Source organism: Diabrotica undecimpunctata, chromosome 1, assembly GCF_040954645.1.
Source record: "Diabrotica undecimpunctata isolate CICGRU chromosome 1, icDiaUnde3, whole genome shotgun sequence".
Taxonomy (NCBI): Eukaryota; Metazoa; Arthropoda; class Insecta; order Coleoptera; family Chrysomelidae; genus Diabrotica; species Diabrotica undecimpunctata.
Window position 1 is genome coordinate 135,494,588 of NC_092803.1, and position 13,116 is coordinate 135,507,703.

The 13,116-nt window shown below is 33.4% G+C and overlaps 1 protein-coding gene across 1 annotated transcript in view; it reads left to right on the top strand.

Moving 5' to 3' along the window:
* LOC140432075 (lipase 3-like) overlaps positions 1-13,116 on the top strand; it is an 89,962-nt gene that overhangs the window by 33,414 nt on the left and 43,432 nt on the right. Inside the window, exon 6 of the mRNA XM_072519921.1 lies at positions 1,760-1,844. Within this exon, the coding sequence (XP_072376022.1) occupies positions 1,760-1,844 (85 nt within the window). The remainder of the gene's footprint in view (positions 1-1,759; positions 1,845-13,116) is intronic.

Genomic DNA, 13,116 nt, shown 5'->3' on the forward strand with positions numbered 1-13,116 from the left:
AATAAACTATGATTTATTTATCCCGCGGTAAACACTAAAAACACGATATATTATACATAAAGATAAATTAATACAGTCAAATACTATTAATTTATTCTCTGAAGTAGGGGCCATTACTTTGTTTATCTATTTGTATACTAACCTGTAGAACGTTATTCCTGAAGATTTTGTATTAACATTGCTTCTACTACTGCAACTACGTTGAGAATAAGAAACCATTATTATGCACTATCACAATATATTATTACAGTTTCTATAAAAGTATTATAAAACTAAAAATATTCGAAAATCAATAAACGTAAACAAACATATACGATCTGTCAAAAGTGTCAAAACAATATGGCCGAAGTGAGGTCGTTTTTAGTCACGTGATGCCCTCTTCATATATTCTAACTCGATGGGCGCAACTCAACAACTGATTTTGCAACGCAAATATTCAATTAATGCCCAAACTTAACTTTTTACCTTTATTGCAAAAAAAATGTAAAAGACTAGTTTTTTCATTGTAAATAAACAATGGTAAACATTTTATAATTATTTTTAATTTTAAACAAAAATAATACTGCCAAAAATAAAAATATTTTACTCTTGGGTAAAAATCACATGTTTTAAAACACGTCATATACAACTAATAAAAGTTGATATCTGATGGTGTATGGTATAAATCAGTATATATAACTTTTTCCATAAGAAAATAAAACTGCTTTTACTATTTTTCTTACAATTTTATCATATTTTAAACAAATATTACAAGTTTAATGAAAACAAAAAAAGACGTCATTTTGAAGTTTGTTACACGTCACTTTATGTTTAAATAAACTACTGTAGAGGTGCTATAGAGGTACATCGTATAAAACATTTTGTATCAGAGTATAATGTAAAAGTAAAATAAAATTTCAAATATTTCAAAAACGAAATTGGCCAATTGGCTTTAATTTTTTTCGATTTATTATAAAAAAAAAATACAGAAACATAAAATGATGTTTGTTAAACGTCATTTTATAATATTTAATAACTACATGGATCAGATAAACTAAATCTGTAGAGATGAAGTTTAAAACATTTTAAATTAAAAATTAAAAAAATAAGAATGGTCATTCATCGAGATAAAAATATCGTATCTTCTAAGTTGGTACAAAAAATACACTTTAACCAAATTTTATTGCAATCGGTTCGGTTGTAATATTTTAATTTTGAGGTTGCAGTTATTAATTGTAAGGGTCAAGATATGTTAAACTCTTTGTTAATATCTCAAGGTTTCGCAAAATTTATTTGCTTCTTCAGGATATACTAAAATAAATTTAAATTATTTTTTCAGTAAATACAATGACATTAAAATTAAAGAACATTGTATAAAAGAAGCAAAAAATCTTGAGGTTAGGTCATAAAATTTGTTGTACAAGCACAAAACAATAAATTTAAAATTTCAATCTATTAACAGTTACTGGGCCTTAATTTTATCTAGGTTTAGGAAGTACATGGTTAAAAAAATAATTTAGAATTTCAATATGTCAGAAAGACACTCGTCTAACTAGTTTTCGATTGGTTAATGTTTTTGTACTTTATAGAATATTACGAAATACGTATATAAAATGGCGCCAAATTTAAAAATTTATATTTTTAAATGTAGTCAGAAAATTTAATATTGTTGAAATATTATAAATCTTTAATTGTATTTATTTAAAATACAGTTTAAAATTAGTGTATATAAGTAATTAACTTTGGTTAGGCTAATAATTTATAAATTCATTTCTTTTAGTCCGATATTACGAAATTCTTCTCATCATTTCCTGCTGGTATATCTGTTAAGGAACTGAATCACATCTTACAATGGAAATTAAACGGTAAGTTTTATCCTAACTTATCTTTAGTTAAATTTTTAAATAGGTATGTATTTTGTTTTTAGCGGATATGTCTTAAAAATTTAATCAGTTTTTAATAATTGGGACATAGGTTATGTTTAGAAATCTGCTGTATCCAAATTGTACATTTCTTCTTAGTCTTAACCAGTTTAAAATATTTCTACTATATCGCACCCTTAGTATTAAAAGGGCATATCTCAAAAATTAGGGTATCTGAGTTTTTGGCATAAATAAGCACAAAACTACTAGTACTACAACTTGGCCTGGACAGAAATTGAAAACGGAGAATATAAAGCAAGTCCCGATATAATGTGACCCTTTCGTACTCCCCTCTCCGCCAACACATCTTCCCGCGAGATAGACTTATTCAGTAAGGTGCCGATGTCTGTCGAAGCAGGTGTGTTAGTGAACGCTCCCATTACGAGTTGAGCCCTTCTATTACAAAACTTGAGGTACGTGCTGTTTTATATTTTTTGTTTTATAAAGGCACATTAAGATTAAATGCTGTATATTACTAAAACTTTCAAAAATTTATGGGTTTATTTAAAAAAAGTTCTTTATATTACTAGAATCATTGTATGATTTTTGGAATTATGTCTAAAGGATTGTTGTTATTACAAAAATATCTGTTTGATTTACAATATCATTGAAAGATAAATCCTTGTAATAGTAAAATAATTCAACGAGTTTTTTAGTTGTGTCCATAAACTACAAAGTTGACGAAGAAAAAGAGATCATCCCTTTAAGTTCATCAGAAAACTTTTTAAAGCAACAAGAAATAGCCGATAATACTCTGCCATTACAAAATAATTCTTTGGTTGAGACTAACACTGTTACTGCAACAACATCAAAACGTTCGTCGAGATCGTCATCTAGTAGTTCCAGTTCGTCTTCTAGCATCAAAAGTAGCAGTTAGTCATCTTCTAGCAGCAGCTCTTCCTCTCGATGTTGTTCACTGGAACAAGGACAATTTGTTTCACATATCCTAGGTAAAGAAATTGAAGCCCAGCCTCAGTCTTTATCATCTAGAACTACTTCACATTCAATACCAGTATCCGTAATTTTAACACCACCAACTTCAGCTGTACATTACCGTATATCGCCAATGAATTCAGAAGAGAGTGATGCCGATATTAGTGACAATGATTACATCCCACTACAACCCACTTATAATGAACATCAAGGTAGAAAACGTTCGCAAGCTCATCTTCAAGTTACTCTGATGATGGTACTTCTGAAGTAGTTGCAACATCGCCCAGGAAATCGAAGAAACGTAAAGCTGATCCTACTAAATGGAAGCAAAATAACCAAAAGATAAAACGAAATGCAGGAGAATAATAAATTTCTACTAAGACTAAAAACGTTCTTCCTGCGAGTCAAATGAAGAGTCCGTGCAATCAGAAATGCAGACTGAAATGCAGCGAAAATTTTGATGAGGCTAAAAGACTTTAACATTTAAATGTTTCTGGGCACTAGGAGATTTGCAGCTACAGCGTATGTTTATTAAAGCAAGAATGGCTATATTTCAACCTAAATATAAGTATTCAAACGCTCAACATCCCAGAGCACCAAATGCTGCTTTCTAATTGTACGATGATAATGCCAAAATCAGAGTCTGCAAAACATTTTTTATCAATACGTTGGGAATAACAAGTAAAGTGATTCGCACAGTAAGATATAAGACTAACAATTGCAATTCTGTTGAAGACGATAGAAGAGGCAAACTTAATAGTCATAGACGCGTGGATGACAATCTGAAAGAAGATATCATTAGATTTATCAATCTAATACCACGAATTGAATCGCAATATTTAAGAGCGACTTAAGGGTTGTCACTCCCGAAGGTACTTTTTAAAAAGGCCCTTTTAAAGGTACAACTGACAGAGTAACAGCACTTTATTTAATATAATTACAACTGACTTTAAAATGAAAATTTACAGTATTTATATGAAATTAATTGATGACAACTTGTCTGCAATATGTGTCGAAACTGCTGATCGGCTGGACTATTGAACTGCAATACTGCTGACAATCGGGGTTAATGTATCGTAATTTCTCCATCCCCTGGGGAAGTTTTGTGAGGGATGAACAAAACTCTGTGAACTGTTTCTGAGGACTCTGGGCTTTGGTCAGGGATGTCTTCTGCTGTGGTTGGATTCTGCTCATCTTTTTCTTTTTTCAGTTTGCGTAGCTTGAGAAAACCAAAAATTAAAAGGATTGCTACCAGTATATATATCGGTGATGTCCATATGTAGCTGTGGTCCATTTGTGTTGGAAGGATGGATTGGAACCTTTCTTCTTCCTGTGATAACTTGTGTAGTTCGTCTAAAGGAATTCTGTCCAATTTTAGGGGTTTGACTATTGGGTGGTTCTTCAGAATACTGGTGGTCTTGACTTTTGGTAATGTTAGGGGTTCTTCTTTAATTGTTGTTTTGGAATTTATGTAAACTTCATTATTGGTTCGTAGTTCACATCCTGGCGGTAACTCAATTAGATAGGTCCCTTCGAGTACTTCTATTTCAGTGGTGGTGCAATGGGTAGATACTTTCGTAGCCTTTGGAAAAACGGCAATGTAGTGTGCATCGGATACTTTTTGAATGATCGTTGTAGTGACAGTGACGGGAACACTTTGGCATTGGGCAGCATCATTGATTAACTGGAGAATTTGGATGATGCAGTCATTAGTCTGGTCATTCTCTTGTGGAAATTTCTCAGGACAGATGAATGATTTGGATTCGCTTCTTTTGCATGGTACATCCATATATTGAAAAAGGTCTGAGTTGTGGACTAGGTATGGACCAGGTGGAATGATTATTGTGTGATTATTAGTTGGAAGGGAGTATAAATGGAAGTATGTGAACGACTTGGAATGAAGAATAGGAAAATGTAAAATAAAAACAAGGGTGTGATTCGTGTAGTAACCATCAATGTCTATGATTTCATAGTATTTGGTTAAGTCTTCTTCCTGAATATAGGGAATCTGTGATGCAGGGTGGTGTTCAAGCATCTTTTGCACGGTCCATTTTATTTCTTCAGGTTTAATGAGACCGTTGTGTAAAGTTTTGATTCTTGCAAATGTAATTGCTGTTTGTAGATCATCCAGTATTTGTATAATTGTTTGTAAATTTAGATTTATCTGGTCAAGGATATTTCGAACTTGCATATAATCATTAAAGTCGAAAACGAATTGGTTCATCTCTAAGCTAATTTTGCTTGTCTCTTCAGCTATGATTTCTTGGTTGTGTGTAAGTAATGAAATTGTTTGGTTAAAATTTGTCATTATTCTTTTATTGAGACTGAGTTGGCTATTGATGTTAGTAATAATGTTCTGTTGGTTATTTTCAAGTGATTTAATGGCAGCGTTGTATCTTTCAGCATCTTCTTGATCTAGATTACCAGAAATAGATTTTATTACACTTCCCAATCCGTTTATAAGTCCTCTTTTGCTTCTGGATTTTGGATATATTGTGTCTAGTTTCTCTTTTGCTGTTTGGAGGAGGTACTGTACAGTTTTATCAAAGTTTTGTAGGCTGTCAAAATATGGTTGACTAAGTCCATTTTCTATTGCTCTGTTGGTGGTGATATACTGAGATTCTATGGATTCAATCTCTTCTGCGATGGGTTCTAGATGGAAATAGTGGATGAAGTCATGAGTGCTGGTCTGTATCCTCGCTTGTCCAAGTTTAACTGGGAGGATTCCTGGATTGTCCTTCAGGTTTTGAATTTGAACTTGTTGGGCTGCTACTAAGGTACATCTGTAAAGCAGTTTTAGCATTAGTCTTTGGCTGGTGTTTGATGTTCTTTTTGTGTATTGACGTATCTTGAGTGTCTATTGTTACGGGATTATTATTTTTCACAATGCGGGAAGAAAATCTCGGAAGAAGTTTATTTCTTTTTACTGTTTTTCTAGTGTAAACTTTTGTGCTGGGTTTATAAGTTATTGGTGTTTGTCTTTTTTGATTTATTTTTTCAATATTTTTCTGTTTGGTTTCTTGTAGCTTTTTGTTTATTTCACTGTAGATTTCTTTTGTCTTTAATCTGTGGCTCTGTGTATAGTTATTTATTAGAGTTCTGTTAATATCGATGTCAAATGGATCCTGGGGATCGATATGGCCATTTAGAATTTCGATTGGCTTTTGTTTAGTTGATGAATGAATGGAATTGTTGTATCCTAAAATAGCATACAACATATGTTCTTTAATACCCAGAGTCTTCCTTTTTTCTCTAAGTATTCTTAGGTGTTCCAAAATTGTAGAGTGAAAACGTTCTATCATTCCGTTCGATTGTGGATTATCTGGTGTTGTGTAGTGAATCGAAATTTTGTGTGTATCGACAAATTCCTGAACAAGGCCGTTTTTGAATTCGGTTTCACTATCTGCGATTATCATGTGTGGGAGTCCATGGTGGGTTATAAATAGCATGAAGGCATTAAGGACATTTATTGCGTTGGATCCTTCTATGGGATATGCTTGGCCATATTTCGAGAATGCATCAATTATTGTAAGGAATTTTTGTCCGTTAGCTTGGAATGTGTCCATATGAATGATTTCTAACGGTTTTGTTGGAGTTGGTGTTACCATAAATTTCGGCTTAATTGGATTTCTGTCATACTTGTTAGCTTGGCACGTATCACAAAGGTTGATAACTTCTTCGATGTCTTTCTTTAGCGTAGGCCAGTAATAGCGTTTTCTTATTTGAGCTTCGGTTTCGTTAATTCCTCTGTGGTTAGTCTTCCCTTGATGGTAGTTCTCTATAATTTCTTTCTGTCTCTCTGTGCTGTTTATATCTTCTAGGAGGCTGTTGCATTTGACAAGATCGAATGCGGAATTTTTAAAAGTTTCTCGTAGAATATTGCATAGGGATTTGTAGAGTTCATCATTCTCAAACAGAATGGCGTACTTCTTTTTCGGATTTATATAGTTCTTGAAAAACTGGAAAATGTCGTTGTGAAGATCATTTTTTCCCAATTGGACATACATTCTCTTCTTTGTTACAAAACACTGCTCTATGATTGGTTTCGCCGGGCTATAGTTTACTATCTTGAGAATTATTTGATTATTGTAACAATTTAGTGGTTTCTCGCTAATTGGAATTCCCATTATTGGATTTTCTGCCGTGGAATGTTTGGTTACATCTGTATCGTTATCTTCTTGTAAGTATTGGGAGTTTGATGGCTGAGCTTTAGATTTTTGCTGTTTGCTGTCTTCATGTAGGATTTCGTCTATTATCTTTATTTCTTCGGGAGTTAACGTTGCAGTTTGATCTTTTTGGATGATTTTATCTAAGTCGCCTAAAGGGGTTGACGGATTCAAAGTTTTTTGAGACTCTTCGGCTGGGTCGGTTAGAAATTCTTCCAGATCGGATAAGGAACTGGGGTGGTTAATCATGGAGATATCATCGTCATCTTTTGAGAGGAGTTTCATTATTTCTTCCATATTCTCGTCTACACTGTTTAATTCTTTCGTGTGAATTTCGACACGGGATAAAGCATCTGCATTGGTGTTGGATTTGCCTTTTTTATATATTACTTCGTAATCAAATTCCTCCAGCTTTAATCTCCATCTTAAAAGCTTTGAGTTTGGATCTTTAAGTGAAAATAGCCATTGTAGAGGTCGATGGTCAGATAAAATTTTGAATTTTCGTCCGAAAAGGTATGGGCGGAAGTATTTAGTAGCCCACACAATTGCTAACATCTCCTTTTCGATAGTCGAATATTTCAGTTCTGTTTCATTTAAAGTTCTGGATGCATAGGCGATAGGTTTATCATTTCCTATTGGACCTTGTGATAGTATAGCTCCTATAGCGAAGTTGCTGGCATCAGTCGTGAGGTTAAAGGGTTTAGTGAAATCTGGATATTGCAGAAGTGGTTCATTAATCAATAAGCTTTTACAGGTTTTGATACAGTTTAAGAATTCTTCGGTGTGTTCAATTTTTGCATCCTTTTTAAGACATATGGTAAGTGGTTTTGTAATTTTGGCAAAGTCCTTTATGAATTTTCTATAATAACCAAGTAATCCTAAAAATCCTCGAATTTCTTTTGTTGTTTTTGGTACAGGATAGTCTATGATGGCTTTAATCTTAGTCGGGTTTGGTTTAATTCCCTCGCAGGTTACGACGTGACCTAGAAAATCGACTTCTTTCTTAAGGAATTCACATTTGTCAACTTGTATCTTAAATCTTGTTTCTCTTAATCTTTCAAAAATTTTCTTAAGATTTACCATATGTTCTTGAAGAGAGGTTGAAAATACAATAATGTCGTCCATGTAGACCAGACATATTTCTCCTATTAGTCCTTTTAGTACGTTCTCCATTACTCTCTGGAATGTTGAGGGTGCATTTTTGAGTCCGAACGGCATTCTCATGTATTCATAGTGGCCATTTTCAACGTTAAATGCAGTCTTCTGGATATCTTCTTCGGCCATTTCAATTTGATGGAATCCGCTGGCTAGATCTAGGGTTGAGAAGTATTGGCAGCGTCCTAGTTTGTCCAGAATGTCTGTTATATTTGGAATTGGATATCGGTCATCGATGGTTTTCTCGTTCACCTTCCGGTAGTCGACAACTATTCTCCATTTAATTTTTCCTGAGGCATCTGGTTTCTTTGGAACGACCCAGATTGGAGATGACCAGGGTGATTGACTCGGTCTGATAATTCCTTGATCAAGCATCGAAGTGATCTGCTTACGTACTTCTTCTTTATGGATGTGTGGATACCGATATGACTTGGTATAAACTGGAACTTCGTCTTTGGTTCGTATATGGTGCTTTATTTGGTTAGTAAATGTTAAAGGATCGTCTGGATGATGAAATATCTCTGCAAACTTCCTGCACAGTCGTCTTAGGTGAGATTCTTCTTCGGTATTAAGATGATCGGTTCTAAGGAGAGGATCGACATCTTTTAGATTACTGTCTTCGGTAGGTATGATATCTGACGTATATATATGATATTCCTCTAGATTTATGGGTTGACTTTTGATGGGATCAGTTAATGCTACTTGGATGTATTCATCGGTGTTATTGACTAGCTCGGTCCAGGCGAGTTGATTACAGGCAATGGTGAGAGTTTCTCTTAGGATGGCACCTTCGACTTCTTGTCTTGGGATGACGATTGTACCTGATGTTTCCTTTACTGGTAAGCGGACTTGGGTAATTGATTGGGGCTCTAGCTGGACTGTATAGAATTGGGCTTTGTTTGTGACGTAGTAATTAATAGGAAGAATAGAATGCTCTGTAGTAAGAGTAGCTTGGGTAAAATCGAGATTTGCTTTTAGAAGTTTAAGATTATCGAGGCCGATAAGACCGTCAAATGTCTTGTGAAATTTGAAAAGATAAAATTTTAGGTTAATATCGGAGTTAAATTCGGGAAAAATTGGGATTTCTACACAATAATCCTGTGAATGATTTTGAAAAATTGATGTAACGATAAATGGTTCATATTTAATATTATTCTTGTAGAATTTATTGGCTATATCAGGATTAAGGAAAGATTTAGTGGCTCCTGTATCAATAAGAAGTTAAAGAGGGGGATTTTGAATTTTAATGTAAGGAAGCTCTCTTTTGTCGGCATAGGAATGCAATTCTACTACGTTTCTTCTTTTTCGTCTTGAAACGTTTGAAAATTTACATCTTCCTCATATTCTTGGCTTTCTTGCTCATAATAGGTGTAATCTGGGTATGTGTCATTGTCTATACCTTCATCGTAATTATTTTCCTCTTGTTCGATATTAAAGAGTTCTTCTACGGTGAATCGGGGGCTGGCAGTTTGTTGAAAGCGGAAGTTTCTTTGAGATTGGGGTCTATTAAAGCCGGTTTGGCGTGTAGATACGCTCATAGGTGTTGGCTTATATGATTGAGATGGAACTGGTTTATGAAAATTGGGTTGATTAGCCCTAGAATTTTGTGCATATGGAGTGAGTTGATGATTTTGTTGGAATCTAGGGGGTTGAAATGTCCCTCTTGGACTATTATTGAATGATTGTTGTTGCACAGGAATTTGATTTGGTCTAAAGAATGGCTGTGGCCATTGGGGCTTAGGCACCTCAGGCTGCCATCGTGTAGGAGCAGGTGTATGATTTAAATTGGATCTCTGTGTTTGTGAAGTCGCAGATGGTTTATTAGAAGATGGCAAGGAATAATTATGAGTTTTTTGGAGATATCTAATGTTATTTTCTTCCTGAATATATTGGATAGCAAGAGCGAGATTGGGTGGTCTCATGGATCGAATCGTTGATCCTAGGGGTTCTCTTAGGCCTGCCAAAAATGTGGTTAGAGCTTGTTGTTGGAAAAATTCTTTTTTACTTCTTTTAACTTCCTCGTTTTCCGTGTGTAATTCAATATGATTTGAAATGGTATTTAAAAGACTCATAACTTTTTCATGAAATTGATGGGGGTTTTCGTTTGGAGCTTGCCGAAGGTTAACTAAATCTCTAGTTAATGAGTTTTCGTTTCGTTGGTCTGCAAAATTTTGGACAAGAATTGATTTTATTGACGGCCAGTCTTTACAGCCGTATACAGAAATAATTTCTCTGGCTCTTCCTTTAATTTTGTTCATAATTCCCCGGGTAAGCATATGATTTTGAAAATTTTCGGGATTTGTATGATCCCAGAAATGGTTTAGAAGCATGGAAATAACATCAATAAAATTGTGGAGTTCATTTGGATTGCCGTCGTACTCTGGTACGATAGAAAGGTCTTTATTAACATCAAAAATGGGTGCCATATTAGAATTATTTGAAATGGATGCTGGTGTAATAATTATAGAAGGTATTTCAAACAAATTTGTGGTTTTAAAAATATGATTATTATCAACTAAATGTAAATCTGGTTTAATATTTTCACTAGATTCTATATTAGATTCAAAAATTGTTGAAAGAGAATCGCTTATTCTAAAGGATGATACTTGTGAATTGATATTAGAATTAGAAATAAGATGAAATTTGCTTACAGTAATAGGATGATGCTTGGATGCATTCCTTTTAGGTACAAGTTTCTTTTCTTCTTTAAGTTTCTTTTCAGCTTTCTTCATAAATATGTTTCTGTGCCAATTTGCCTGGAATCCGTGGGTTAAATAGCTGCAGTTTTCCCTGGATTTGGTTCGGTAGCGGGTAAACGTTTGAAAACGACGAGGATCTTCTGGAGACTCTCCCACTAATCCACTGAATGCGCCACTTAAGGGTTGTCACTCCCGAAGGTACTTTTTAAAAAGGCCCTTTTAAAGGTACAACTGACAGAGTAACAGCACTTTATTTAATATAATTACAACTGACTTTAAAATGAAAATTTACAGTATTTATATGAAATTAATTAATGACAACTTGTCTGCAATATGTGTCGAAACTGCTGATCGGCTGGACTATTGAACTGCAATACTGCTGACAATCGGGGTTAATGTATCGTAATTAGCGTTAACCTCAAGAGAGTTTATAAGTGGATCGAAAAGTATTACTGACTTGTTTAGAGACTTTCAAGAAAAACAGAAGAATAATTCTCGAGATCCTGGAAAGTTTCATTTGTTTTATGATATTTTTACTACCTATTTTAATTTGGGTTTTTTTCAACCCAAGAAAGATCAATGCGATCTTTGTTTACAGTATAAAAACTCTTCTGCTGATGAGAGGCTTGCTCTTAAAGTCAAATATGATACTCACTTAGAAGAAAAGGAATTAAGCCGAGAAGAAAAAAAGAATGATAGAATGACTCTTGACAAATATAATTTATGCGTTTGCTACGATGTTCAAGCGATAATGCAAAGTCCCAATGGAGAAACACCATCGTTTTATTATAAATCCAAATTGAATAGCTACAACTTTACTTTGACTGTGTTAAATAAATTACCAGAGAATAAAGAGGATTTTAAAAGCTATGTTGACGTGCATTGCTATTTCTGGGATGAGACCTAAGAAAAAAGAGGTGCAGTGGAGATTGGAAGTTGCGTTCTAGACTTTTTAAAGAAGGTTTGTGAGGATGCAGGTGAACATGAAATTAACGTAACATCTGTAACAGATAATTGTTGTGGCCAAAACAAAAATATATACATAGCTTCTTTATACATGTTTGCAGTCACTATTTAAAAAAACTTAAAGGGCATAACTCACAAATTCCTTATAAAAGGTCATACGCAAAATTAAGCCGACAATGTACACAATGCTGATACAGAAACAAATATCAAGAGATTTAAAAGCTGGTCCAATCTTTACACCACTTCAATACACCACCGCAATTCAGAGATCTAGAAAAACGGGACCTTTTATCGTTCATACTTTTAATCATGATTTCTTTTACGACTTGAAAGATTTACAAGTCAAGTGGGGATATAATTTTAAAGTTGCCGAAGAGAAGAATACTATCGTATGGAATCACATCAAAGTTATGAAATTTACGAAAGGGAACCCATTCTCTTTTCAATATAAGACATCATACAAAGACGCGTTTAAACAAATAAATGTTAGAAACAAAAGAATGAAAATGTGGAAAATGAATAAATATCCATCAAAATAGTTTATAGTGCGCCATTTGAATTAAGTTTAAATAAGAAACAGGATCTCAAAGAATTAATTTCCAAGAGACTTATTGACTCTTATCATGCCTGTTACTATAATAATATGTTAATGTAACTGTTTTCTAATTGTAATTTTTAATACTTTGTTTTATTTTTAAAATGTTTTATGACTATTACTAAAAACTTAAGCCTGCTGGCTATTTTATATTTCCTAGTTCTAGGTACTATTCTAGTCGATAGCTATTCTATTTTATTCAAACATGACTATTTGTAAAAAATGAATATGATAGATCTTAAACGCTCACACAAAAGAAGAATGATTTTATGTTGAGAAAATTTGTTAATTTTGTTGTCTAGTAAATTCAGTAATTTTTTGTGAGAACTATTTTAGTTTTGTGTTACATTATAAACGTTAAAACAATTCTGGTTTTTTTTTTATATGACTGCCCTAAAAAGAGTGTCATAGTTTTTGTTATTGGATTTGTATGCTACATGCCTTACATTTACATTACTTTTTAAGGTTTTTGAGAATAAAGTTATTTTTTGTTAATCTTTTACGATTTAATGTTTTATTAATTCCTTTACAAGAGGCACTTTTATCATTGAAAGTAGTTAAACATTATTATTGCACAGCCATATTTGGATTTGTAACTTAAAAACATAGTGTATCTTTAATCATTAAAAGGCTTAATTCGTAAGATGCCTTAAAAATTTTAAAAAAATTTAGTGGGAGAGGGGCCTATCTTGGGAGAGATT